This window comes from Lacerta agilis, chromosome 16 (genome assembly GCF_009819535.1).
Source record: "Lacerta agilis isolate rLacAgi1 chromosome 16, rLacAgi1.pri, whole genome shotgun sequence".
Classification (NCBI taxonomy): Eukaryota; Metazoa; Chordata; class Lepidosauria; order Squamata; family Lacertidae; genus Lacerta; species Lacerta agilis.
In genome coordinates, this window is record NC_046327.1 from 37969410 (window position 1) to 37995987 (window position 26578).

The following is a 26578-nucleotide window of genomic DNA, read 5'->3' on the forward strand; positions in this document are numbered from 1 at the left end:
GAGAGATCTCTGCCCCCTGCCCGCCTTCCATGCCTGACCCACCGCACACCGCTTCCCCACCACCACCACTGAAGAACCAACAACTCGGGGGCTGCCCAGGCTCATGGAGAAAGGCGACAGAATGCTCGGAGGAAGGGGGAACTGCTTGAGGTCAAGGCAGCGGCCTCCCCTCTGCCACCGCCGTCGCTGCAGCATCAATGTCCTCAACATTCATTCATTCATTGTGTCCTCGGATTCATTGGAAAAAAATCTGGTAACCTTAATTTATAGGCCACCTTTTTCTTCCAAGGGCACGCGAGTGAGTCGGGTGAGCTGCCAGCGAGCAACCGGCCAGGCCCTCCCCTGCCGGGGCGGAGCCGCCTCTTGCCGCCCGCCCTCTTGGGCGCCTCGGCTCCGCGTCCTTCGGTCGCGGCACCACACACTTCTCGCGCCATGGCTGGAGCCGCCGTGGGATGCGCTGGCTGGCTGCTGCGTCGGGCGGCCGCTTCGCTTTCCCCCTGCAGCCGCTTCGCGACGGAGGCGCCCGCGGCCGTCACCGCGGCGCAGAGCCCCCAGCCCAGGCCTCCGTATGGGAGCAGGCAGCCGCAAGCACGGCGGGGCGCCGCTGTAGCCCCCAGCGCCGACGAAGAGGCGGCCGCGCGAGCTTTGGCCGGCAGCGCGCCGGCTCCCGGGCCGGACCGGCGGACCTTCCTGTGGGAGCGCTACGGAGAGCTGAAGCGGCTGGTGCATGGTGAGCCGCGGCGCCGGAGGGGCTTCGGTTGGGCAGTTGGGGAGTCCGCGCCCGCCTCCTCCCGGGAGAGCCCGCATCTCGGGGAGGAGGACGCGCGGCGACGTCCTAGCTCCCTGCCCCTTGGTGTTGCTGCCGCCCCCTTTTGCGTCTCTCCCTTCTCTCCTCCCGCAGGACCCCCGTTTGCTGGGGCAGCTTCTCTACTTGGAGGCCTTCTTAGCGGTTATACCTCCGCCCCCAGGTTCTGCTTTGCATTGTCCAGGCTGTGGATCCCCCGCGCCGCCCTGCTTGTGCGCGTCGAAATTCTTTCTCCGCCTGCCTCTCCAGTCTCCCAGTTTCTTTTCCCTTTCCATATACTTTGTAGCAGTTCCCTTCCTGTGGTACCTTTTTGCCGTCCCCAAGGTAATCCGGTTCATGACACAATTTAGTCACTCATTTTTAAGTGAGGACCCGCGCATCTCTTTTGCTGCTTATGTTGTGATGAATCTGCTCCGGAGCCTTCATGCTTTCTGTTGCCATTCAAGCTGGGTCGTGGGATCCCCTCCCCTTTGTTTTGGAGGCATGTCCGGGCAGGGAAAGCGGGAGAAGGGTCTGCTTTGTGTCTGGTTTTTCAGACAGGGCTTTGGAGGGTGGGAAGAAGTGAGCAAGATCAACACGAAGGCTGAAACAATAGGGAAAGGCTAACATTTACTGTGGCGTGTATCTGTGAAGTCTTTAAGGTGCCACGGGAGTCTTCTGCAGCAAGAACACCAAACACAGTGAATTTTAAAGAATTGTAGTTGTTTTATCACAGTAGTTTTAATTGATTTAAATTTGCATGCAAAAAAAAAAGGTAAAACCTTTGGAAGAAAGTGCCAGCCTTTCTTTGTTTTATGGATTATGCACCATGAATCTGGAAGAGCCATTGCTTCCTGTGTGGGAGAGAAGCCTCTTCTAAAATGATGCCTGCCCCCCTTGATTTTTGTAAATATTTTCATATTTTAAAAAAGTATTATTATTTTTAAATCTGCCTGATTATTACAGGTGGTGGGGGCACTTAAAAGGCTGACTGGAACTGATGATTCATCTGAACATGGTAGTAACTAATCACCCCCAGTCCAAAGAAGGAGATCCTGATTTCTCAAAAATACGATGCATTCTTTTTGGATTCTCCTTATGAACTCCAGGTATCGGGGGCGTTCTCACAGTCCTTGTCAGGGACCAGCCAAAAGTATGCATCTAGCTAGCAAGCTTGCTGGGGCAGGGGAGAACAGTGCAATTTTAGAGTGCCCCCCCTTATGCACCACTAAACATAGATTAGTTACTCCTTAACACGATTTAATCAATCTGTTCTAGTTGCAGCCAGGGATTGCTGCTGTGCCCCTTCTATTTTCTTCCTCTTTTCTGTGGTCAGGATTTTTATCAATATTACAGAGATCGGGAGGAGGCATGGGCTGGCGAGTGGACTTAATTGTGCAATTTATGTTAAAACTTGTGATAAACAATTAGAAGCTAATGTAATTTCCTGGTATGACAATACCAGCATTACATTACCACCATTGCTGTTCCCCAGCATCTTTAGATAGGGACAGGGAAAGACCCAAGCCTGAATCCTTGGAGAGTCGTTGTAGAGACCATATATGCCTCAACTTAGCTTAAGACGACTTCCTATTCTCACCCGTTTTATACATGTTCATCTGCGGAGTTGAAGATTCTAACAAACCTTGTAGAGATGATGTTAGCTTCAAAGTAAACCAGAGTAAAATAGTGTGCTTTTGTATATTTAGTGTAACATTAACGGTATTTAATCCAGTTTTGTAATAAGGATGAACTTGGATGCACAAAGTGATCAGACTCCTGCTCTTAATTCCTGACTTTCTCCTAAATGCTACAAAAATTGCCACGTCTCTCCTCTCTTCTTCCCCTCCCACTGCCATTCCTCTGCACCTCACAAAAATATGCATTACAAAGCTTAACAGTTTGCTTCCTTCATTCCTGGGCACTGCCAGTTTCTTGAACTGTGGCATCACTACCCACAAAGTTTATTTGACCCCACCAGGCTGTCTGACCCAGCAGTTCCCTCTGTGCTTTGCCTGTTGACCACAAATAATCTTACCCATTTCAGCATTTGCTGAATACAGTGATTTTTATTTCCAGCTCAACCAGTTTAAGGAGGGGGGTGACAGAAGGCAACGTGTATTCCGTGCTCCGAGATGAGCTGACTCATCACTTGGCATAAGGCAAATTCTTCATTAGTGTGCCTGCTTGCACTTGACAGGGTTAACTAATGCAGGGTGTCTGCTGTTGCACAAGTGCTACGTGTTTCACGCAGCAAAGTGTATTCTTATAAGCTTGGGAGCTGTGTGGGCAACTGTCTGCTTTATATTTTGGCTGTGAACCAGTTCTGCCACTTGTTCAAGCTCCTCCTTGCCTTCTACTGCGTCTGACCCTTGATCCCTTGGTCCCTCTGGCTCAGGATCGTCCATGTGGACAGGCAGGGGCTATCCTGGATTTCACACAGGGCTCTGCCCAGCCCTGCCAGGACATGCTACTGGGGATCAAGCCTGGGACCTGCATGCAAAGCAGACGTTCTAGTTAAGAATGGCCAAGATCCACAAATGTGAAGGCATAATAGCGCTTAGAGAAGAACTAATCTGGAAGAGTGAAGGGGTGGCAAAGGCTGTTATGGGGGATTTAATCTTTGCCCTCCCCTCCATCCCTGGATCACAATTTTATTATCTTTTGCAACTAAATAAAACCATATATTTGGCTATTTTTGGTGAATCTCTGTTTCAAAAAATGGGATTTCCTTGCCTTATTATGGCACTGGGAGTGCAGTATAGGTTGTCGAATGGAGAGAAATGTATAGAAATCAGTGGTGATGTGTGTGCATGTAATGCTGTGCAGCAGAGCGAGCTCCTTTGCTCTGGAGCTTTGCTGGTGTCAAGTCATTATAGCGTAGCACGCAATCTCAGGAAGCCAACATTTCTGATGTGTTGGGGACCCCTACTTTTGACCGTAAGAGGTATCCATTTGGAAGTGTGCGGTAATTGCTTGTGCTTCCATCTTCCTCCAGATTTGCTTCCCCCAGGGGTCTGCAATCTTCTGAACCCTTCAACAATCTACTCCAACAATGAGATTTCCCTGAGTACTATCGAAGTTTATGGATTTGACTATGACTACACACTGGCGTTATACTCACCTGCTCTCCACTCTTGCATCTACAACACTGCTCGGGACATCCTTGTGGAGCAGTATAAGGTATCTCTGGAGCTTGCGTGTCCTGCTGACTAGAACATGAGAAAAGTAATTGGCAGAATTGGAGGGTCCTTGGCTTGGACAAATGGTGGTGACTGAAGGTTTGGAAACCTTTGGGTGGGGGTGGGGAGCCTGTGGTCCACAAGCCAAAGCTGGCCCAACAAGGGTACCTGCTTGGCCCATGAGCCCGTTTTCCCCAAACCTTGCCCACCTGCCCCCACACCTGACATCATGTGTACACTTACCGTATTTTCGCTCCATAGGACGCACCGGATCATAGGGCACACCTCATTTTTAGAGGAGGAAACAAGAAAAAAAATATTTTTCTGGTTTTCTTCCTCTAAAAGCCCTGGTTTTGTTGTTGTTGTTTTTTTTTGAGGATCAGCTAAAAGTTTTGCAGCTGTTTTTGCAAAGGCAAAAGGCCTTTTTTTAAAGGATCAGCTAAAGGTTTTGCAGCTTTTTTGCCAAGGGGAAAGCCCTGGGTTTTGTTTTTTTTAGGATCAGCTAAAGGTTTTGCAGCTGTTTTTGCAAAGGCAAAAGGCCTTTTTTAAGGATCAGCTAAAGGTTTTGCAGCTTTTTTGCAAAAGGGAAAGCCCTGTTTTGTTTTGTTTTTGGGTTTTTTTTTAGGATCAGCTAAAGGTTTTGCAGCTTTTTTTGCAAAGGGAAAAGCCCTGTTTTGTTTTGTTTTTCGGTTTTTTTTTAGGATCAGCTAAAGGTTTTGCAGCTTATTTTGCAAAGGGGGGAAAGCAAAGCTCCTTTTGCAAAGGGGGAAAAGCAAAGCGGAAAAGCCCCATTTTTATGGGGTTTAACTCACATTTCTGAAAAAATCTTAAGGAAAGGGAGCCATTTCTACTGTTTGTAGACAGATAATCTAATCAGCCAGTCAAATGTCCTGGGGAAACAAACAACCTCCCTCTGCAGCACATTCAACAAAGGAGGGCGGGGCTGAAAGGGAGCCGGGACTCTTATCTCTTGCTGATCAGCTGCTGAGCGGGGTCCTTTCAACACCCCCTTTTCTCTTTGTAAAAAGAAAAAGCATATCTGCTTTTGGTCCCTGGGCAATTCAGCTCCAGGGACCACCATTCGCTCCATAAGACGCACAGGTATTTCCCCTTACTTTTTAGGAGAAAAAAGTGCATCTTATGGAGCGAAAAATACGGTAAACCATGTTCACATGTGTATTGGCAAGGGAAATCAGGCTTCGGATAAACCGCCCATCAGCTGAGCAGCGCTGGATTGGCTGCGCAAGTGCTCCCTGTGTGGAACTTCCTCACATACCGGATGTCTGCAGAAAGAAGGCTGTGGCTCTACCACCCATCAGCTGGTGGGCAGTAAAACTGGAGCTGCAGGCATTTTAAAGCACAACGCAGGACTCTTGTACTGTACCTTGAAGTCAAAGGCACTTGCTATCATGGTGACACCAGGTGGTTGGCAGCCAAGGCCAGGATCTGACCAGTGGAGCTAGAAAGGTTCCGCAGCCCAGCCTTAGGCCAAGCGAGACATGAGAGGAGGAGGCAGCCGTGTGTGTTTGTATGCTTGTCCTGTTCTGTGTAAACTGTATGTGTTTGGTTTTTGCATCAAAAGGAGCATTCAGGTGAACGAAGCTGAACCCTCTGCTGTCTTTACCTCCCTGCAGGCACTTTTCTGGCAGCTCAGTTATCCAAAGTGGCCCAGGCTGGAAAAGACACTTGAAGCAGTGGGGAAAGGAAAGGGTTTAGCACTCCTCATTCAAGTGCTAAAAAGTTAGCTTTCCCTCTTGTCTTCTATGTGAACAGGGCAGACAGACCAAGAGGGCTGATCCTTTCATGCCTCCTTTGCCTCTTAATGGGCAGAATGTGCATCTGCTTGGGAACCTATATGGGCCTCCAGATGTTGTTGGACTCTCAACTCCCATCATCCCCAGAAAGCAGCATGGCCAATGGATTGGGGCTGATGGGAGCTAAAGTCCATCAACATCTGGAGGGCCACAGAGGTTCCTTGTCCCTGCTCTCTGTGCTTGCTGCTAGGATCCCAATTGTAGCTGATAAATATGAATAGCATGGCTCCAAGCAATTCCCTGCATTGACTTCATTGAGAAAAAGTATTATATTTGAAATCCACTTCCAAATGACACTTGAAATGCTTTTTAAACTGATTGACCACCTTGCAAATTGAAACAAAATAAAAAATAAAAATAAAAATCCTTCCAGTAGCACCTTAGAGACCAGCTAAGTTTGTTCTTGGTATGAGCTTTCGTGTGCATGCACACTTCTTCAGATACACTGAAACAGAAGTCACCAGGCCCTTATATATAGTGAGAGAGTGGGGAGGGGTATTACTCAGAAGGGTGGTGGGAATGGGTGATTGGATGATAGGTGTGGAAAACCTGTTGATGACTGTTAACGACTGCAATTAGTCCTAAAGGAAAAAGCAAGGGGTGAGATGGCTAAAGATAGCTTTGTCATGTATAATGAGATAAGAATCCAATGTCTTTGTTCAGACCAGGTCTCTCTATGGTTTTGAGTTTGGTAATGAGTTGCAACTCAGCAACTTCTCTTTCCAGTCTATATTGCAAATTGTATGTTTTGTTTTGTTCTGTCCCATCAGTATCCAAAGGGCATCCTGAAGTATGAATATTGGCCGAACTTTGCCATCCGGGGCTTACACTACGACATTGCCAAGGTGAGACAGAGACAGGTGGCTTGCCCTGTTCCAGTTGTGGCTTTGGCAGGACAGCAGAGGCCGGAAGAGCAGAGCTGTGTGTGCATGTGTCAAATCTCACTTTAGCCATGAAGTCACCAGGTGTTTTTAGCCAAACTGCAATGGCCTAATGCAGTAGTGTAATCAACTTGGAACATTTTAAAAGTCTTCTTATATAAATGCTAAGTATTATTACTTGTCACCTGTGCAAATAAGGGTCACTTCCAGCAGGGGGTTAATTGTAAGCCAAGGGAAGAGTTTATCCCCCCCCCCCCCGTTGTGGTCATCCATGTAGCACTAATGTGGGCAGGCAATGCGTTATACATAGGGCTGCCTCTGAAGACGGTTCGGAAGCTTCAGCTGGTGCAGAATTTGGTGGCCAGGTTGCTCACCAGGGCAAGACGGTTTGAACATATTACACTAATCCTGGCCCAACTGCACATGCTGCCAATTAGTTTCTGGGCCCAATTCAAAGTGCTGGTTTAGACCTATAAAGACTTAAATGGCTCAGGACCACAATACCTCAAGGACTGCCTGCCCCCATATGAACCTACTCAGACCCTGCAGTCATCATCTGAGGCCCTTCTTTGTGTGCATTCTCCATGTGAGGTCCAGAGGGTCCTTTTCTGTGATGGCTCCCCACTTGTGGGATGCTCTCCACAGGGAGGCTCACCTGGTACCTTCATTACATATCTTTAGGTGCCAGGCAAAAACATTTCTCTTTTAACTACCGGTAGTCATTTGGCTTTGGCTGATCAGGGCGGTCCAGCTTCTCATACCAAGTGGACTGCACACTGCCTTGTCTCATGGGGGGGGGGTGGGATCGCCAAGATTTGACTCACACACCCAGCCCTGCTTTGGGATGAAGGGACTTGGCTCTGGCGGGGTCCTAGAGCCCTCACACCTCCTTCCCAAAGTTGGAAAAGCTCTAACTAGGCTTTGGGAAGAAGGCAAGAGGACTCTAGGACCCTGTCAATGCCCTCACACCTACTTCCCAAAGCCCAGTGCCTTGCTTATCCAGCTTTGGGAAGGCAGTGCAAGGGATGGGGCATCAAATGTTGTAAAGGGCCACCATAAAAGGCTTTGGGGGCCACATGGAGCCCTTTGGCCATGCATTGGACCACGCTGTTCTGTGTCCTTTTTGTTATTGCTCTTGTTTTTATTATGTATTTTGTTTATATTTTGTATTTTTATGTGGTGAACTGCCCTGTGATCTTCAGATGAAGGGTGTTAAACAGATTCAATAAATAAATTTCATGAACTGATTTTCAATATAGGTTTCCTGTGTGCTGACTCCACATTTCTCTTCTGTCTGCCATACAGGGCTTGCTCATGAAGATAGATGCCTTTCATTACATTCAGTTGGGCACCGTTTACCGGTAAGTGTTGCTCACATTGGCCCCCAATGGCTGAGATGGAGAAGAATTTCATAGCTGAGATATTGGAATTGAGGCTGTTCCTAGACCTAATTTTTAAAATTCTTCTGTGTGGTCATGCCTAAGATATAACCCTGACTCCCAGAAAATAGAATTTGCAAGTTGGGAAGCAGTCCCAAAGGAATCTCCTTTGAAAACTGGTTAAATTTGTGTTAGCCATGGTGGTGCACATGGAATATTAAACCATGGTTAAGTCAAACCAAGCAAGGAAGAGGGGAAGGAGCATCCATCCCTTGCTCTGGCTCAAAATTTGCAAACTAGTTTGTAAGGAGACAGCATTATGTCTGCACCAGTCAAACTGGAATTCATAACTTTGTAGCCACATTACTCACATGCAGCTGCTAAATGATGCTCTCCTGGCGACACTTCCAAGCTCCTAAACCTTTCTCCTTTTTGGCATTCTCCAGGGGCTTGAAACCTGTTCCAGATGATGAGGTGCTGGCGATGTATGACGGTACCCTTCATATCCCCCTCCACCAGGCTAGTGGCTTCTATGGAAAGGTCGGTTCCCTTGCTAGCCCTGGAGTTGGTTTGAAGGCTATTGGCCAGTGTCTCTCATTGCTCAGTTTCTGTTCCTGGCTGAGATGTGGCAAGAGGGGAACAGGTGCCAGCAGATTGTAGCTCCTTTTATTTGCCTTCCTATGTATCTCTGCTATCCAGGGTCCACCAAGTTATTAAAGGGAGCTTAGTCGGCCTGCAGTTGCATCTACTTCCTAGGCTGGACCTCCCCATATTCCCATGGTTTCCCTACCAGGTATTTGGTAGGGCATTGCATTGTCTCAGGAGTTTTTTGCAGGGAATACTGGCAATCTGAGATGCTGGAGTAAGGATGAGGTGGTCTTCTTTGAAAAGGGGCATCCATAGTGAAGTTTTTGTCATGTTGGCAGAGCACCCCACATGCCAGTACCGACATTGCCCTTGGAGCCAGTCCTAGATGTACATAACTAACCAGAAGTTAATTGTTGAAGAGGTGTGAGCCTGTTGTGCCACTACCTCTAGCCGAAGGTGTGATGTTGCCCTGACTCAGAGGACTCAAGCGCCATCCCACTCCCCAAGTCAATGGCAGATAAAGCAGGCTTGGCCCCTTTAAATAGGGTTGCCATACGTCTGGTATTCAGCCCTTGTAAACAGTGTCTGGGTGGAAATCGCTGAACGTCCGGGAAAATCCAGGTGTGTGGCAGCCCATGTCAGAAGTGTCAGTTTTGGTGAATTTCATTAAAAATAGTTTAACAACTTTGCCCCCCCCCCAAAAAAGAGCTCAACTTTTGTGTCCAGTTTTTCACTTGATGGGCGCAGAGCCAGCAACTGAGATACAGCTGCAGCTCCTGTTAAGGCTCAGTCTGAGGATGACTGTTGCTGAAGGAACACCTGAGCTCTGCTCTTACAGTGCAGATAGCCGGATCTCTCCGCAAAGCCATCCAGGGTACAACCAAAGCCTTTCCTCAATACAGCTGAGGCCATCTCTTAAAACAGAACATGCCTTGCCTTTTTGCACCTTTCTGATGAATCTAACCTCGTCCCCAATTTGTGTGTTTTTGGCTCAACATGAGAGGAAATAGTTACTTTATTTTATTTAAAAAGCTTGTACGCCACCCTTCATTCAAAGATCTAAGGACAGTTCACAGCATAAGAATAGAAGATAAAAACACAAAAGAAATAATAAAAACAAGAACAAACCAAACCAATGGCCGCCTCCTCCCACCCTCCATGCACCCCTTTCACTTTCTAAGGTACCACCGTCCTGGTCCTGATTGGAACATTCCATAGGTGCTATTTTATGTTGTTTAAATGAATGAATGAACATGAAACTACGCATTTAACATAGTGTGTTGTTTGACACTCAGAATCCAGTGTGGGTAGGCAAGAACTTCCAGGCGAAATAGTCTCACGGCAGCCCCTTTCTTTCCCCTGCTCATGGAGGGTGCTCTGTACCTCCTAACTGCCTATATCTAATCTTGATGTCTCTTGCCTTCCCCATTTCTCTCCAGTCTGGATCTATGTATCTGATAAATCAAATGTTGGAAGCAGAAGTAAATATGCTCACTCTCACTTAATTGTGGATTTGAAGGTGGTTGGTGAATGTAGGGCTCTGATGTGTAGCTGGACTGGACGAACCAGGAATTCTGCAAAGCTGGACACTTACAGTTCTTGCCCTAGCAAGAAATGGGTGGAAGAGTGCAGGCAGTTCTGATTGAGAGTTGCTGTTCAATCCTTCCCTCCCTTGGTCTTCCCAGGGTCCAGCCATAAAGCAGTTTATGGACATCTTCTCTCTCCCTGAAATGACCCTCCTGGCCGTAGCCAATGACTTCTTCATCACCAACAACATTGATTACGATCCCATCCATCTCTACAAAGACGTAACGGTGTGTTTCCCTCCACTCTCCTGCATATTGTTGCTGAGTGATGAGATGTAGGCTTCTGTGTTGAGAATTGGCGGGAGGATTGTTGCTTGCTAGGTGTCTTTTTTTGGGGGGGGACTTTGTGTTCTCTGTGGTTTACTTGAGTGCTCTCAGGGGCTCTGTTCAGTTCTTTCTTTTTTACTACTTTGTTGTGGAAGGGAGTGACGTATCTTGCCACAGCAGAACAGGCTGTCCTGAACCAAGGAGAGAGTTGGGGAGGGGCTGCCTGCTTAGCTGCCAGGGAGGCTTATCAAGGAGCCCAGCTGCCTGAAGGCACACTGCGTGGGCCTCTTTCTCCTCCTTTGCCTGTGTTTTGAAAAGGCAAGTCTCCTCCTTAGTTGTATCTTTGGAAACTTGAGACATCTGTCTCCTTGATCCAGGGCAAGAGGTCAGAACAGGCATTGTCATAAATAACATTGCTCCATTGCTGCCTCGATGCACGTAGGCCCCTTTGACTCTCCCAAGAGACCTCTTTATTGAGCGTTCATTCCAATTTGTTTGCAGGAAGATTAGATGGCAAATGCTCATTGGCAAGCCAAATTTCTGATTGGTTTGTGGGGAGCTTAGATGACACAGTGTTACCCCACACTTTCCAGTGCATTTGTCCATCACTTTGCTTATCACAAGAAGTTTGATCTTGGGGGGGGGGAGCAGGATTGCTGCACAAGACCTCCCAATCAATGATAATTGTGGAATTCTACAAGCCTCATCCAGGAATGTGAATTTGCCTGTATCTGATTGAATTCCACCTGAAAATAGGGACATGCTTAGTGGGTTCTCATGCTTGTATTCTATTTGTTCATATGAGAAAGATATTTCAGGTATCTCAGAAATCTGCACCCAAAAGCAGAATTCTTCAGCTTGCCTAAATTACAGAAATCAAGTCACATTTGCACATTTGTTGCATTATTTTTCACTGGCTGATCATGCAAAAGGGGGCAGAGAGCTTTGCCAAGATGCCACAACTGAGCACCCTCCCCTCATAGCTTCTAGTCCAGGCTTCCTCAACCTCAGCCCTCCAGATGTTTTTGGCCTACAACTCCCATGATCCCTAGCTAGCAGGACCAGTGGTCAGGGATGATGGGAATTGTAATCTCAAAACATCTGGAGGGCCGAGGTTGAGGAAGCCTGTTCTAGTATGTCATGACACCTTCAGGGTTACAGGTTTTTCTTCCTCAGACTGTGCAGGATCTTGGAATGCACAAGTCTTGAGACTTTCCTTCTGGGTCAGACTGGCTCTCTGATTTGCTTGGCCTTCTTGAATGGAGTTTGGGGTTCTGCTTGTTTTAGTATATATGCTGCCGAAGCGAGCATGGGTTCTGCTTGTTTTGAGCCATATGGTTCTCCAAGCAATTCCTGTGGCTTGTCCTTCCTCCTCCTGCCTACTTGTGATGTGGATTATATATGGATGCTCAAGGGCTCAAGACCTTCTGGTCCCTTCCAGTTCTGTACCTGTACCACATTTGTGAGTGTGTTTTAAAACAATTATCATGACTCCCAGCTAAGGAATCCTAGCGGCTTTCTTTGGCTAGATACATACCAGGCTGTTAAGGCACAGATCCAGTTCCCCCATACGTTCTTGTGTGCACACCTATCCACATGAACAATGGAAAGTACTGTCACATTATTTCCTGTCCACACTAGTGGCTAGTAGTTGATGGGATGTATTCACACTGTGTCTTATTGTCCCCTCCTCTCAGTACTGCCCCACTTTCCCTAAGTTCCAGAAACCTGAGACCAATTGTGGGTATGCAGTATGCACACATGTATTCATTTTCCTATGGAGGCAGCCCAAAAATTTTTGGATACAACTTTTCTGTTATGCCAGATTTCCACAAAAAACAGATTTATTTTTTTAAAAGACCACTGAGGAGTGTCGTCAGGCAGGGGTGTGGTGATAGATGGCATGCAGCAAAATGTCACCACAAATGTAAAAAACAAAACAAAACAAAAACCCTTCCTGCAGCATCCATTTTAGAGTGCAAGCTGCCAATGGGATGTTGTCAGTGCCAAAAGTGGAGTGGTTAGAAACCATTTTAAACCACTGTGTGCACACCACTTTTTTTGAAAGTAGCTGGGAATTTCTCTATGTTTGAAAGAGGAAGAAAGGCAGAAACAGGCAAGGACCAAGCTAGTTGTCACTGTAGCAAAGTCTGCTGCATTTATTTAAGCAGGTAAAAACACCCTTGGGTTCAAACGGAGAGGTTTCCCCCTTGTAAAAGCACCCCCCCACACACACACAAACACACTGAAGCTGCTATTTGCCCTGTGGAGGAAAACAAACAAGTATCACTGTCCCTGTTCTCCCTCCACCCACATCGGCCGAAAAGGAAAGGGTTAACCCTCTTCCTACAGTGGTGGAGTCCCAGCTGGATTCTTGTTACTGTTACTTTTTTTTCTTTTTAAAGCAAGTGATCCAGACATGGATCTCTAAACTGGTTTTGACATCGGAATATGTAAAGCAGGGATGTCCAACCAGTAGATCTACTGGTAGATCCCTGGCTGATCCTGGTAGATTGCAGGATCCTTATCGTGTACAAAAAGTTACAGAGGGAAAGCTAAAAAACTCTGTGCAATCCTCCCCCCAAAAAGCTCAACAACTCTGGGCAATCCACCCACCCCACACACGCACGCTCCTCCTCCCTCCAATGACAATGGGTAGATCACTGTCAGTTTTTTTTTAATACTGGGAGTAGATCACAGTCTCTTGGGAGTTGGACATGCCTGGTGTAAAGCAATGGAGCGACAGAGGCAAGTGATTTGTGGGAGGCTGGGGACAGTTTGCTAAAGTTTGCAGTGCCTCCCCACCCAACTAGGTAACCTAGCTTGTGATAGAGGGGCAAGTGGGGTCCCCTTTAGCCCAGAAGCCAGCTTGGAAGGGGTGCAGAGCAAGGGAGCTGTATAGCCTTCCTTCCCAAAGCACCATCTCTTGAAAGCAACTTTCATGGTGTTGGTGAAGCATTGGAAATGCAGATCAGGGGGAGCTACACCAGTGTGCACATTGTTAAACTTGTTTGTGTATTTCTGAGGTGTTTTTTTAATTTTTTTTTTAAAAAAAACGTTTTTCAATAGGATGCCATCCGGGATGTCCATATTAAAGGCTTTATGTACAAGTGGATTATGCAGGATCTGGGTGAGTATCCATCTGCCAAGGGGCTGAAGGCAGGGCAGCCACACAAGCAGAGGGCTGCAAGGGATGCTAAAGGCCTTTCCAGACCTGCTGCCTTTCCTAAGGGAAGAGTGTACACCCACTAGCTAAGCTGTAGAACAAAACACGCTGGTTGGCTAGCCTAGTGTGTCAGAAGTGAAATGTTCCACAATGGGCTGTTTTTCTGCATGAAGTGATTTAGCAGAATGGTACAGAGGCTTAAGCAAGTGAACCAAGCAGTGGACTGCTTAAGGGAAGGGAAAGCCAAAGATCAGGCCTGGCTGAAGTCTCTTAGTCTGTACATTCTCTGTGCCTGGACCAAGCACATTCCACACCAAGAAAGGTAAATTCTACAGTCACAGGAGAAGCCCTTAGTCTCAGAAATCAGAGAGGGGTTGGCCAGGTGCTTTCATGTGCATCTGTACAGCAACAAGCAACAGAAACTTGCTTTAAGGGGGGGGGAGGAAGTTGAATTGTGCCACATTGTGTGCTTTTTGTTCACTTCCACATGGTAGGCATATACACAAAGCCCAGCCTATGTCAGAAAACGAGAACAATAATCCTGCCAGCACTGCTCCTTCCCAGCCAGTGAACCTCGTTTCAGTTTGTCTCTTGGTTCTGTCTGCATGGAGAAGTTTTTAATGCCCATCTTCCCTCTGCAGAGAAGTACATCCTGCGTGGAGATGAGACGTACGCCGTGCTGCACCGCCTGGCCAAGTGTGGCAAGAAACTCTTCCTCATCACCAACAGCCCTTTCAGCTTTGTGTGAGTCTGAACATGCCAGGGCTGCAAGCTAGAAGCAGGCTGGGTCCTACTTTGTCCTGGTCCAAAACGCTAGATCTACAATAGACTTCATTTAAACCCTGCTTAAATGCTGACATTGAACCAATCTTTTGGAATCTCTAGGGCTCTCCTGCATCAACGGCTCCCTGCATTTTCATAGAATTGTAGAGTTGGAAGGGAGCCTGAGGGTGTAGGAATCATAGCTAAAGCATCCATGACAGGTGGCCATCCAACCTCTGCTTAAACACTTCCAATGAAGGAGAGCCTATCAAGCAGCTCTTACTATCAGAAAGCTCATACCAGGAACAAACTCAGTTGGTCTCTAAGGTGCTACTAGAAAGAATTTTCGATTTTGTTTTTACTATCAGAAAGTTCTTCTTGTTTGGTCAGAATCTCCTTTCTTGTAACTTGAAGCCATTGGTTTGGGTCCTTCCCCCTGGAGCAGGAGAAACTAAGCTTGCTCCATCTTCTCTGTGCTGGCCCTTGAGCTATTTGAAGATTTTTTCAGGTTTGACCTAAAGTGTTACACCTCTAGCCGGCTAAGGCAGACAGCTTACACTAATTTGACATCCTCATGGTAGATAAGAGAATAAAGGAGGAAGATGAACAGGGAGCGCCTACTGTGGGCTGTGAGAAAGGAGTGAATTGTAGCCGCTCTGAGCCTGGCTTTGGCCAGGGAGAGCAGGATACAAATAAAATAAATTATTATTATTATTATTATTATTATTATTATTATTATTATTATTATTAGCACCTGCACTCTGCCGATTCTTCTGCTGGAATATCTCCTGCCCTTCTCAGGCTTCCTTGGTCTCTGTTGCAAGAGCCCATGGAAGCTCCCCTTGCTGTCTGCTACTGGTGACATCCCCTCTCCTGTTCCTGATGTGCCTTTTTCCTCTTTTCCAGCAATAAAGGGATGCGGTACATGGTTGGCAAAGACTGGCGGGACTTCTTTGACGTGGTCATAGTCCAGGCAGACAAGCCTCATTTCTTCAATGATTGTGTCAAGTAAGTGTGGCCCTCTCTAAAGCTCCTGCTGTGGGTTCCAGATCCTGTATGCCACATTGAGCGATGAGTTCTAGTGCATCCACCTTGGGCGGTTGGGGGGCAGAGCGCGCAGCCTGAAGTCTGGGAAGCGGTGCTGGCCCTCCCACACATGCACTGTCTTATAGATTATACCAGTCAGCATGGACACTTGAGCCTTAAGAACCTGGTAGGTTGCCTCTGGCCACTTTGCAGAGGCCCAAATATTCATTTGGTAGGGGCGTTCTTTGTAAATTTGAAATCCTGCTATCCTCCCATCTGCACCATTTTCTTTCGTTTTCTTTCTTTCTGTCTGTCTTTCTTTCTTTGTTCTTTAAAGTGACTTACTACTGACTTGCTTGATTGCTCTGAATATTTCTCTGCTTGCTTTTCTGTGAGACAGAAAAAATAAGGGGGGGCAGAGGCTACACATTTACACTGGCTTGGGGCAAAAATGATTGTCTGCTTTTATGAAGATAGGGGTGCTTTGTGAATTATACATGACTTCTGAATATTCTGTTTTCACTTCCTGTCGTTCTTCCCCTTCTTTCCTATATCTTGTATACTTTCTTCTCCTTCCCTTTTTGTGTCTTACTGATATTTAAACTGCAATAAAACCACATGGAGGTTTTGTAAAATCAAGAGGTACATATATTTCTGTTAAATAAATAAAATAATTCAAACAAGTCTTTAAGGAGGTGCGTCTTAAATTGCACTTTTTATAATATTGTCAAAATGCAATACAAAGTCAAGGCTTCTGGTTTTCCTTGGCTCCAACCAAGAGCCACTTCACACAAGAGTTTGCAGAAAACATCTACAGAATCTTATGTGAGGTTCCCCACAGAAACAGTATGACGGTGGGCAAGTGAGAATGATTTTGTGGGTTTGGAGGCCAGGTGCTCATGCTGTCCTTTTGCCCTCCCAGCTCTGGAAGAGCAGAGGGTCTTGTTGGCACCCCCATCACCCACCACTTGCTTCTCTCCTCAGACCTTTCCGGCGCCTGGATGCTAACGGGGATCTGCAGTGGGACAAAATAACTAAGCTGGAGAAGGGGCAGGTATATAAGCAGGTGAGGAAATGGATTGTGGACGATAAAAATGTCATGGTGGTGGGATTGTCTGTCTTCTGGAAGAATGGAATTAATATACCAGATCTTTCCATGCTTGTAACTTGGGCATGTCAGTCCTTCAGTATATCATCTTCTGAACACACACACACACACACACACACACACACACACACACACACACACACACTTACTTTGTCTTTTCTCCACTTGGATATTCTTGAGGCAGCTTTGGAGGGATGTCAAATCAGATACCTAAGGGGTGAGGGAAGTAATCTCCTCTCTCGCAGGTCTAATCCAGTTCCACCCTATGATAGGAGCCTGTGTGGCCCTTCAGATGCTATTGAACCACAACTCCCATCAACCTCAGCCGGTATGTCCACTGATCAAAGATGATGGGAATTGTAGTCTAGCAGCACCTGGAAGATCACAGAGTTGCCTCTCCCTGCCCTACAGTTTCAAGTAGGCTGGGAGGAAGGAGTGGGGAATGGTGTTGAGCTTTTAACAGCCACCCTTTGCTAATTTGTGCTCTCTCTCTCTCTCTCTCTTTCTCTATGTGGAGGTGAGGACATGGCCTAGTCTGGGCTCACCCTCACCATGGCACAGTGGGCAAGCAAGGGAGAGGAGACAAGCCCACTGAGGGCTTCTTGCCCAGTGCTCTCTGTTTCTGGAGGTTGGCACCAGGCTGCCTTCTCCATACCAGCAAGTAATTCCATATCTTTTGTCAATTCTAGCTCCAAATTCAGCCCCTTATGTTTAACCTCATCCTATATTAATGTAAAAATTGTGTAGCCATTTTGTTCCTGTATTTATAGAACTCCTTTAACTGACATCACCTGTCTGGTGATTTTAATGCACCTTTCTCATTCCACTGTCAAAAAATAAAAAAATAGGGCAACCTCGTTGACTTCCTGCAGCTTACAGGCTGGCGCGGATCCAAAGTTCTGTACTTCGGAGATCATCTCTACAGTGACCTGGCGGTGAGATCTTTGGGCCTTTTTCTCTGGGGCAGGAATGGAGTGTGGCCTGTGGGAGCTGTGACCTGACTGAGTTGAAGGGAGGGGAGGGTGGGTGAAGTTGCTTTGGACTTCCCTATGCCTTCCTTCTTCCTCCCCACAGGACCTGATGCTGCGCCATGGCTGGCGAACAGGGGCCATAGTTCCCGAACTGGAAACAGAGACCAAAATGGTGAACACAGAACAGTACTCACAAGCACTCACCTGGCTGCAGGCCTTGACCGGCTTGCTGGAGCGCATGCAGGTAGGGGAGAGTCCGCTTGGTGGCTGAGAATGGAATGGGGAAAGGGCACAGAGCTCTTTATGGCAGGTTGCTCTTGAGAGATGGCAAAGGATCCTAAAATAGTATAGCAAGAATCCTAGAATTCTAGAGTTAGAAGGTCAACTAGGCCAAACCCCCTGCAATCTCAACTAAAGCATACTTGGCAGGTGGCCATCCAACCTGTGCTTGCAAACCTCCAAGGAAGGAGAGTCCACCACCTTCTGAGAGAGTCCCTTCCACTGCCAAACAGCTCTTCTGTCAGAAAGTTTTTCCTGATGTTTAGTCGGAATCTCCTTTCTTGTAACTTGAAGCCATTGGTTATAGAATCAATCCATTGGTTATAGAATCAATAAGATTCTAAAGACCAGTTAATATAGAAGAAATGACATTCTAGCTAGCTTATGGGCTGTGGACATTAATCAGTACCGGTAGGTAAACAGGCAGATTTCTTCTGCAGAAGTTGGTTTAGTGAGTTTTAAGACAGGATGGGGTGGGATCATCAAATGCATGTCTAACCACTTGGTTTGTTTCTCCAAAAGATGTTCAAGGATCCAGAAGCTCAGCAGGTGTTCCAGGACTGGATGAAGGAGCGGCAAGAGCTCAGGTAGCGTTTTATCTCTGCCTTCCCATGGGCTTCAGTGTGCTGGATCCAGGGTTACAAATAGCCACCTGCCTGAGTGTCTGTGGCAAATCAGAGTTTTATCCAGGACAACTAGCCATGGCTGTTTTGGGGAACTGGGGGTACATGTGGTGATTTGCTTTTTCAGTCTGTACTATTAATGTCAACTTGCAGGGTCATATCTTCTTTGTATGCTTGAATAGAGGAGATGAGTTTACAATTTATACCCCGTTTTTCCTGTTAAAATAATACTCAAAGTAGGTTACAATGCAAAACAAAAATACAATGTACAACAACAAAATATGTAATACAAGGCTGATCTACTAGTAGTTGCTTTTCCTTCTGAATTCTAGCTCCTCATCAGATTATTCTGTCCCACAGAAAATTCCATACTCATCTGGATCTCCCCTCTGTTGTCCTAAATTCATGACTTCCACACCCCTTTAGCCTCATTATACTTGTACACAAGGTGTTGAATCTGGACTGAGGTAGCTGAACTATGGTCCCATTGACTTCAGCAGATCAGCTTCATGACAAGTTCACTCTCATTTATTTCATTGGGAACTAGGTTTCCCTGTTGAAACAAAGCCCAGGTAATTGTAACTACTGTATTTGCATTCTTCTCTACCCCATGCTCTATTTTTGAATTTGTAAACACTTTGAAGTGGAGAGCCGCCTCTACAAACTAATGGTGGGTCTACATAAATCAGAATTTTCCCTCTCTGAAGGTGTGCCCATTTGGAAGAAAGGCAAATAATATTGTGTCTGTAGGTAGTGATTAGTAGGAAAAAGTTAAAGAGGCCCCTCCAGCTAAACAGATTAAGAATGGGAATCTGCTCCTGCTCCCTCTTGAATTCTCTTCCATCAGATATCTAGGAGATAAATAATTATCTGATTGATAGAAGTCATCTGAAGGCAACCCTGTAAAGTATAGGAAAGTTTTTAATGTTTGATGTTTTACTGTGGTTTTATAATTTGTAGGAAGCCACCCTGAGTGGCTGTGGCAACCCAGTCAGATGGGCAGAGCACATGTTGTTGTTGTTGTTGTTGTTGTTGTTACAATCCATTTATTGTGGGTATGGATCCTACATGCACAGCAATTTCAAGAGGATTTCCAGTGACCTCTGAACACTCCAGTGGTGGTTTTCAGCTGACTCTTGGCGAGAGAAGTTGAACTGAGCTGAATTTAGCATTTAATTAAATAGAAGTAATAGCTGTTTATGAGAATGTGGCATGGAAGAGTTTCCCCAGCAGTGCAGTTTGGTCTCTGTGAGGTGGTCCCCTCCTTTGCAGGGCCTCTGCTTTCAGGAAGCCATATGTAACCTCTTATTTGCTGGGTAAACACAACAGCATTCCATGGGAGAACTAGAAGGACACAGGGAAGGACATGCTGGGCCTTGTGTAATCAGGCATCAGTTTAAAACTTGAAACATAGTGTGAAAGTGTAAGATGTCCTTTCTCATAGTGGCCAACCAGATGCCTGTCTGTGAAGACCACAAAATATGAATGCAGCAGCCCCCTAGCAAATGGTACTCTGAAGCATTTTGGCTCTGTCATGTAGGTGGTATAGAGGCTACTGTGACTATGTTCCTTATTTATTGAATTTCTATCCTGCCCTTCCTCCAAAGAGAGGTGGAAGGCAAGAAACCTGCTGAACAATATTTTATTTATTTATTATTTTATTTATTAAATTTATATACTGCCCCTCATCAAAATATCTCAGGGTGGTTCACAGAATAGATAAAACACAAGTAAATAAACCAAAACAACAAAGCAATAACCCCACTTTCACACAAACACATTTAAAAGGCTGTAGAATATTAATCAGTCCAAGGCCTGGTTGAAGAGGTTGAACATTTTTGCCTGACACCTAAAGATACACAATGAAGGCACCAGATGAACCTCCCTGGGGAGAGCATCCCACAAACAGAGCCACTGCCGAAAAGGCTCGTTCTCGTGTTGCCATCCTTTGGACCTCACATGGAGGAGGAACACGAAGAAGGGCGTCAGATGATGAACGCAGAGTCAGTCTGGGACGGTTTATATGGGGAGAAGCGGTCCTTGACGTATTACGATCCTGAACCATTTAAAGCTTTATAGGTCAAAACCAGCACTTTGAATTGGGACCAGAAACTAATTGGCAACCAGCGCAGTCAGGCCAGGATGCGTGTAATATGCTCAATCTGTCTTGTTCTGGTGAGCAACCTGGCCACCAAATTTTGCACAAGCTGAAGCTTCCAAACTGTCTTCAGAGGCAGCACTACATACAACACATTGCTTTAATCCAGTCTAGATGTTACCAGAGCATAGACAACAGAAGTTGGACTATCCCTGTCCAGATAGGGGTGCAGCTGGGCCACCAGCTGAAGCTGATAGAAGGCACTCTGTGCCACCGAGGCCATCAGAGCCTCAAGCAACAACTAAGGATATGGCAGTACCCCCAGGCTACATGCCTGCTCCTTCAGAGGGAGCTCAACCCCATCAAGAGCAGGCAATCTCCCACCCATCTAGTCTGGGGATCTGAGTGCTTTAAAAAAATCATTTGAAAACAATAAAGTCCTGCTAATTTCAAGGTTGCCAGGGTCAATGTGTACTAGCCATAAAATACCAGGGTGGATAGGAATCTTTCTAAATTCCCCCAGAGTGAGGGAAACCAGTTGCATCTCACCAGAGAGGACATTTCATAAACAGGGAACAGATGTCAAGAAGGTCCTTTTGCATGTTAGCACAGCTGTCAAGTTAGACAGCACCCAACAGCAATACCACCAACAGGGCCTCCCGTGACTAGTAACCCTGGATAGTCTTCCTCTGTGAATTTGTCTTTTAAAGACACCTAAGTTGACAGTCACAACCACATCTTGTTGTATCAGATTCCATGGCTTGAACTATTTGTTCTGAAATATTAGTGCTTCTTTTTGTCTTTCCTGAATCTCCTAACATTCCATTTCTTTCAGTGACCCTGGATAGAAGGGGGAACATTTTTCTCTCTGTTTTCTCCTTCTAATGCATAATTTAATAAATTGCAGCATGTCTTTTCTCTTACTTGCTTTTTCCCCTAAACTGAGATGCCCCAAACGTTGTAACTCTTTCGTATAGGAGAGTTGATTTTGTTTACTCTTTTCTGTACCTTTCACAGCTCTGCACTGCCTTCCTCTGAGGTGCAGCAAGCAGAACTCTTTGCAGTATTCCAAGTGCAGCCACTCCAGACATCTGTAGAAAGTCCTCCCGGTGGCAGTCTTATTTGTGATGTCTCTCGTTTTGATCCCTAGCACAAAATTCACTTTTTACACCACTGCTGCACACCTGGTCGACATTTTTATTGAGCTGACTCCCATCGCTCCAAGAACTCTTTCTTGGTCAGATCACAAATGTGTGTGTTGTCCCAGTATGCATTCCTTTACACTTGCTCACTTTTTGAGCTCTTCACAGCCCCTTCATTCCCTCCTGCCCCCTCCCAATGCTAATAGTCATGTTGAGCAGCCTGAACAACCTTTCCTTTTGGATAGATAGGTAAAGGTAAAGGGACCCCTCACCATTAGGTCCAGTCGCATCCGACTCTGGGTTTGCGGCGCTCATCTCACGTTAATGGCCGAGGGAGCTGGCGTACAGCTTCCGGGTCATGTGGCCAGCATGACTAAGCCGCTTCTGGTGAACCAGAGCAGCACATGGAAACGCTGTTTACCTTCCCGCCAGAGCAGTACCTATTTATCTACTTGCACTTTGACATGCTTTCGAACTGCTAGGTGGGCAGGAGCTAGGACCAAGCAACAGGAGCTCACCCCATCGCGAGGATTCGAACCGCTGACCTTCTGATCGGCAAGCCTTAGGCTCTGTGGTTTAACCCACAGCACCACCCAGGTCCCTCTTTGGATAGATACATATGGGTAAATACTCTTTCTGTGAAAATTCCATGAAAGAATTTACAAATTGAGGCTTTTGCAGCTACTGGGTTCTGTCTCATCTTGTGGGCTTGGATTTCATTTCTATAGAAAACAATGGTCTGGGCTATGCAACTGGATAGCTCTCCAATGACTCCCCTACTTGCATCTATAGATGCCATGAGCTGCTATTAATTGCCCTAACCCAGGGTCTTCAATTTATGGCCCACGGGCCGGATCAGGCCTGCCAGGGTCCTAAATCCAGCTCGCCCTGCTGCTGCTGACTCTCCGGCTTCTGGCTAGCCATCGCAACCTCCCCCGCTGCTGCCACTACCAGTTTCCCATCCATCCTTCCATGGCTCCCTCAAACTACCCATTCCTGTTATATATTCTATTTTTCTTAACCCATTAAACATTCTAATTTCTCTCCTTATAAATTTTAACTGCTGAGCTTATTCCAGACCAGCTAAGGTTCTAACCTTTTTACAGTGAAATTTTAGTCTATAAATGGTTTCCATTCCTCTAAAACCTTTCTCTTCTTGCTCTCTAATTTTGCTGGTTAAACTTGTTAATTCTGCATATTCCATTAATTTTGTCTGCCGTTCCTCCTTTGTGGGTACTATCTCCATCTTTCTGCATATAAAATTCTCACCACTGTAGTAGCATACATAAACAGACTAACTTATTTACTTGTTACCTCAGCTCTCACTATACCTAAAAGAAATGCCTCAGCTCTCTTTGGAAAGGTCTTCCAAAATATTTTTTCAATTCATTATATATCATTGCCCAATATTCTTTGGCAGCTCTACAGCTCCACCACATATGATTGAAAGTCCCATCCATAACTTTACACTTCCAACATTTACCCAACTCTGACTTAGACATTTTTGCTAATCTGTTTGGCGTCAGGTACCATCTATAAATCATTTTCAAATAGTTTTTTTTCTTTTTCTTTCTTTTTTTTAATTAAACTTTATTCATCTTAAAAATTGCACAGTTACACAAAAATACAACAAATACAAAAGGGGAAAAAAGAAAAGGAAAAAAGAGGGGGGAACTCCATTTAAGAAAATAGTTTTTCTTAAGAGCATAGCAGGTTGTAAATTTCAGTCCTGTTTTCCACAGCCTTTCACACAAATCTAACTATATTGTGGCCCACATCTCCTGCCCAACTAAACATTGCCAATTTCACCATTTCAACCTGTGTCTCATTCTTGTAATAACATACATTTTAGAAATCATTATTTTCTATCAGCTCTTTCTGAGGTATGTTCCATGAAACCATATTTTTAATTGACTTTAAATGTTTCATTCACTTGACAGTATTGCAACCAATCTGTCACTTGTTGCCGACTTCTTCCATCTTCTTCAGGCTTACACTAGTATCTGTAAAGTCCAGTAATTCTCTATATGTTGGCCATCTTTTTCAATATTAAGCTTTTTCACTGCAGTTGCTTTGATGGGTCAAAGTTTTCCTTTGTAGCAGGTTTTTATATTTTTCCCAGACTCTATAGATATTTCTCCTAATTCCATAATTCATAAAATTCTTATGTATTCTTGCTTTGCCATACCATAGACATGCATGCCAATCAAATTTAACACCATACCCCTCCAAATTGAGCAACTGAGTGTTCTCTAACTCTATCCATTCTTTTAACCAACACAGGCATGCTGCTTTGTAATATAAATGCAGATCATTTTTCCCAAGTATCAATCAATATCTTATATTTACTTCTTGGTTTCTTCCCCTGCCAGATAAATCTAGAAATATCCTTCTGCCAAGAAATATCCTTCTTTAAAACAGCTTAGGTTATTAATTATTGGGGCAATTTGAAATAAAAATAACTTTTTCGGTAACACGTTCATTTTTATGACCAAAATTCTACCCAACAGAAAGCTGAGATTCTTGGAGAGGTGCATTCTTCAGCTAGCACTGCATGCTGCAGTTTCCATGAAAACATATTGTCCTGTTGCAGTTGACCTGATCACCTTGCTAGGTACAGAACCTAGGAAGCCAAAGATTTAATTTTGTATGCTGTTGTCTAATAACTCTTTCTCTTTCTCGTCTCTGTGTCCCCCCCAAACTTGCTGCAGGGCTCTCACCAAAAACCTCTTCAATCCTCAGTTTGGCAGCATCTTTCGCACCTGCCACAACCCCACCTATTTCTCACGCCGCCTGTGCCGCTTCTCGGACGTCTACATGGCCTCGCTCAGCTGCTTGCTCAACTATGACCTCAACTACACCTTTTACCCAAGGCGCACTCCCCTGCAGCATGAGGCTCCCCTCTGGATGGATCAGCTGTGCACTGGCTGCATGAAGACTCCCTTTTTGGAAGAGATGGCTCATATCCGCTAGGGACCTGCGCAGGCAAAGCTGCAGAGGCTTACGACTCTGCTCCAGACCCACAAGTGCAGCAGTGAGGGCTGACTTCTTGAATTAGAGTCCCTGCAGGTTATTTGTCCAAATTTACAAAGCATGAGTGCTTTATAGGAATGTCTTAATTGTTAAGGCCTAATTCTTCTTTGCCAAGTGGTCTTCAGTATCCAGCCTTGCCTGCAGGTGTCAGAAGTGCCTTGCTGGCTGAGACCAAGGTCCAACTAGTCCAGAATTCTTTGCAGGATTCCCAGCAGCCAAGTAGGTTCTTGGGCCTATCTCAAAATTGGCCAGGAGCCCAACAGCAGAGTTTTGGTTTGCCTTCTTCCTGCACGTGCTCTAGGAAGCTTGGAAGCCTGTCTATTGCTTGTCTGCTGGTGGAGCACCTCGGAATGGTCTTGCATTCCTCTCTGCCCTGCCCTGGGGTGGATGCATTTCACAGGCAAACTCACTCAGCATCTGCGTGGGGGTGGGGGTGAAATGTTATTTTTGCTCCAACTCACAAAACTACTCAGTCCCCAACCCTTGCAGGACTGGTCTGAGCGACAGGTGTTCTGAAGTGTTTGAGGTTTACCTTTTCCCCACTGCTGGGTTTTTGTGAGGGTGATTTTTGCTGGCATCCATGGAAGGTATGGGGTACTGTGGGGAGGGGCTGGGAGGGAAGTATCCTGTCTCTTGGCAAGGGGACAGGAGGTGCTAATGGGAGGGTAGGTGTTTGTAGCTCGTAAGTCAAATTTTGTACCTTTAATAAAGTTCAGTGTGAAACCTGTTCCTGGTAGGTTTATTTGTCAGAAAAGGGGGGGGTGCAGGATCAGAGGTGGGGTTTTGGCTCCCAAACTTTCCCTCTTCTACTTTGTTTCATCTTTTCTGAACCATTTGCCTGTGATGAGGAGTGGTTTTGGGTTGGATGGAGTGTGTATATTCCTCACTTTAAAAAAAATCATTTTCACAGTAGATCTTCCATTCACTTCCTATGTAAATTAAGCAAAGTGTACATTAAGATTTCTTACTCTTCTGCTAAATATGAGGAGGGTCAATGCAGAACTCTGAAACTCTGCCCTTGACTAACAGGAAATGCTGTTCACACCCTTGGTCTTAATAAGCATTTCCCACACATTCTTAAAATTTAACTTGAAGGACTAGAACAGAGGTCTCCAAACTATGGCCCAAGGGCCAAATACGGCTCGAGGGACTCATTTATCTGGCCCCCGGTGACCCCAGCCGCCTGCTCTTACATGCGCACAAGCTATTTCCGGTGCTCCTCCGACCCAGAAGTGCGCCGGAAATAGCGTGTGCGCACATGTATGGGTGCGTGCTCCCCTGCCCTCCGGGTAATCAGCGCTGGAGACACCAGCCCAAGGTGCGGTAAGTTTGCTGACCTCTGGACTAGAAACGCACTTTCTAAAGGCAGCAGCTGTGGTTTGCAGAGTCCAGTACATGGGTAGGCAAACTTAAGGCCCAGGGGGCTGGATCCAGCCCAATCGCCTTCTCAATCCAGCCCGTGGATGATCCGGAAATCAGCATGTTTTTACATGAGTAGAATGTGTCCTTTTATTTAAAATGTATCTCTGGGTTATTTGTGGGGCATAGGAATTCGTTCATTTCCCCCCCCCCCAAAAAAAAATATAGTCCGGCCCTCCACAAGGTCTGAGGGACAGTGGACTGGACCCCTGCTGAAAAAGTTTGCTGGCCCATGATCCAGTGTTATTGTGCTGCCACCTCATGGCCACATAATAAGCTGTGTGGGAAGCTTGCACAGTGGGGAGTGATGTCTGGAATGTTACTTAGTGCAATGTGCCCAACATAGAAGAACTGTGCTGCCTTCAGCTGTTTTATGCACACAGAGCTACAGCCTTGTTCAGCCAATTGTTCCATGGGCAGCCACTTGGGAGGGAATGGAAGGTGACAGGCCAAATTCCCTCTGCATTCTC

General features: G+C 46.0%; 1 protein-coding gene across 1 annotated transcript; it reads left to right on the forward strand.

Moving 5' to 3' along the window:
- The first annotated feature begins 1653 nt into the window (after positions 1 to 1653).
- LOC117060605 (5'-nucleotidase domain-containing protein 2-like) lies at positions 1654 to 25416 on the forward strand. The gene is made up of 14 exons (XM_033172991.1): positions 1654 to 1690; positions 3783 to 3967; positions 6551 to 6625; positions 7967 to 8022; positions 8487 to 8580; positions 10314 to 10442; positions 13551 to 13611; positions 14289 to 14391; positions 15316 to 15417; positions 16420 to 16501; positions 17392 to 17478; positions 17618 to 17758; positions 18316 to 18380; positions 24368 to 25416. Exons 1-14 carry the CDS (start codon positions 1666 to 1668, stop codon positions 24627 to 24629), a joined length of 1467 nt encoding a protein of 488 aa, XP_033028882.1. The 5' UTR covers positions 1654 to 1665; the 3' UTR covers positions 24630 to 25416.
- Positions 25417 to 26578: the final 1162 nt, after the last annotated feature.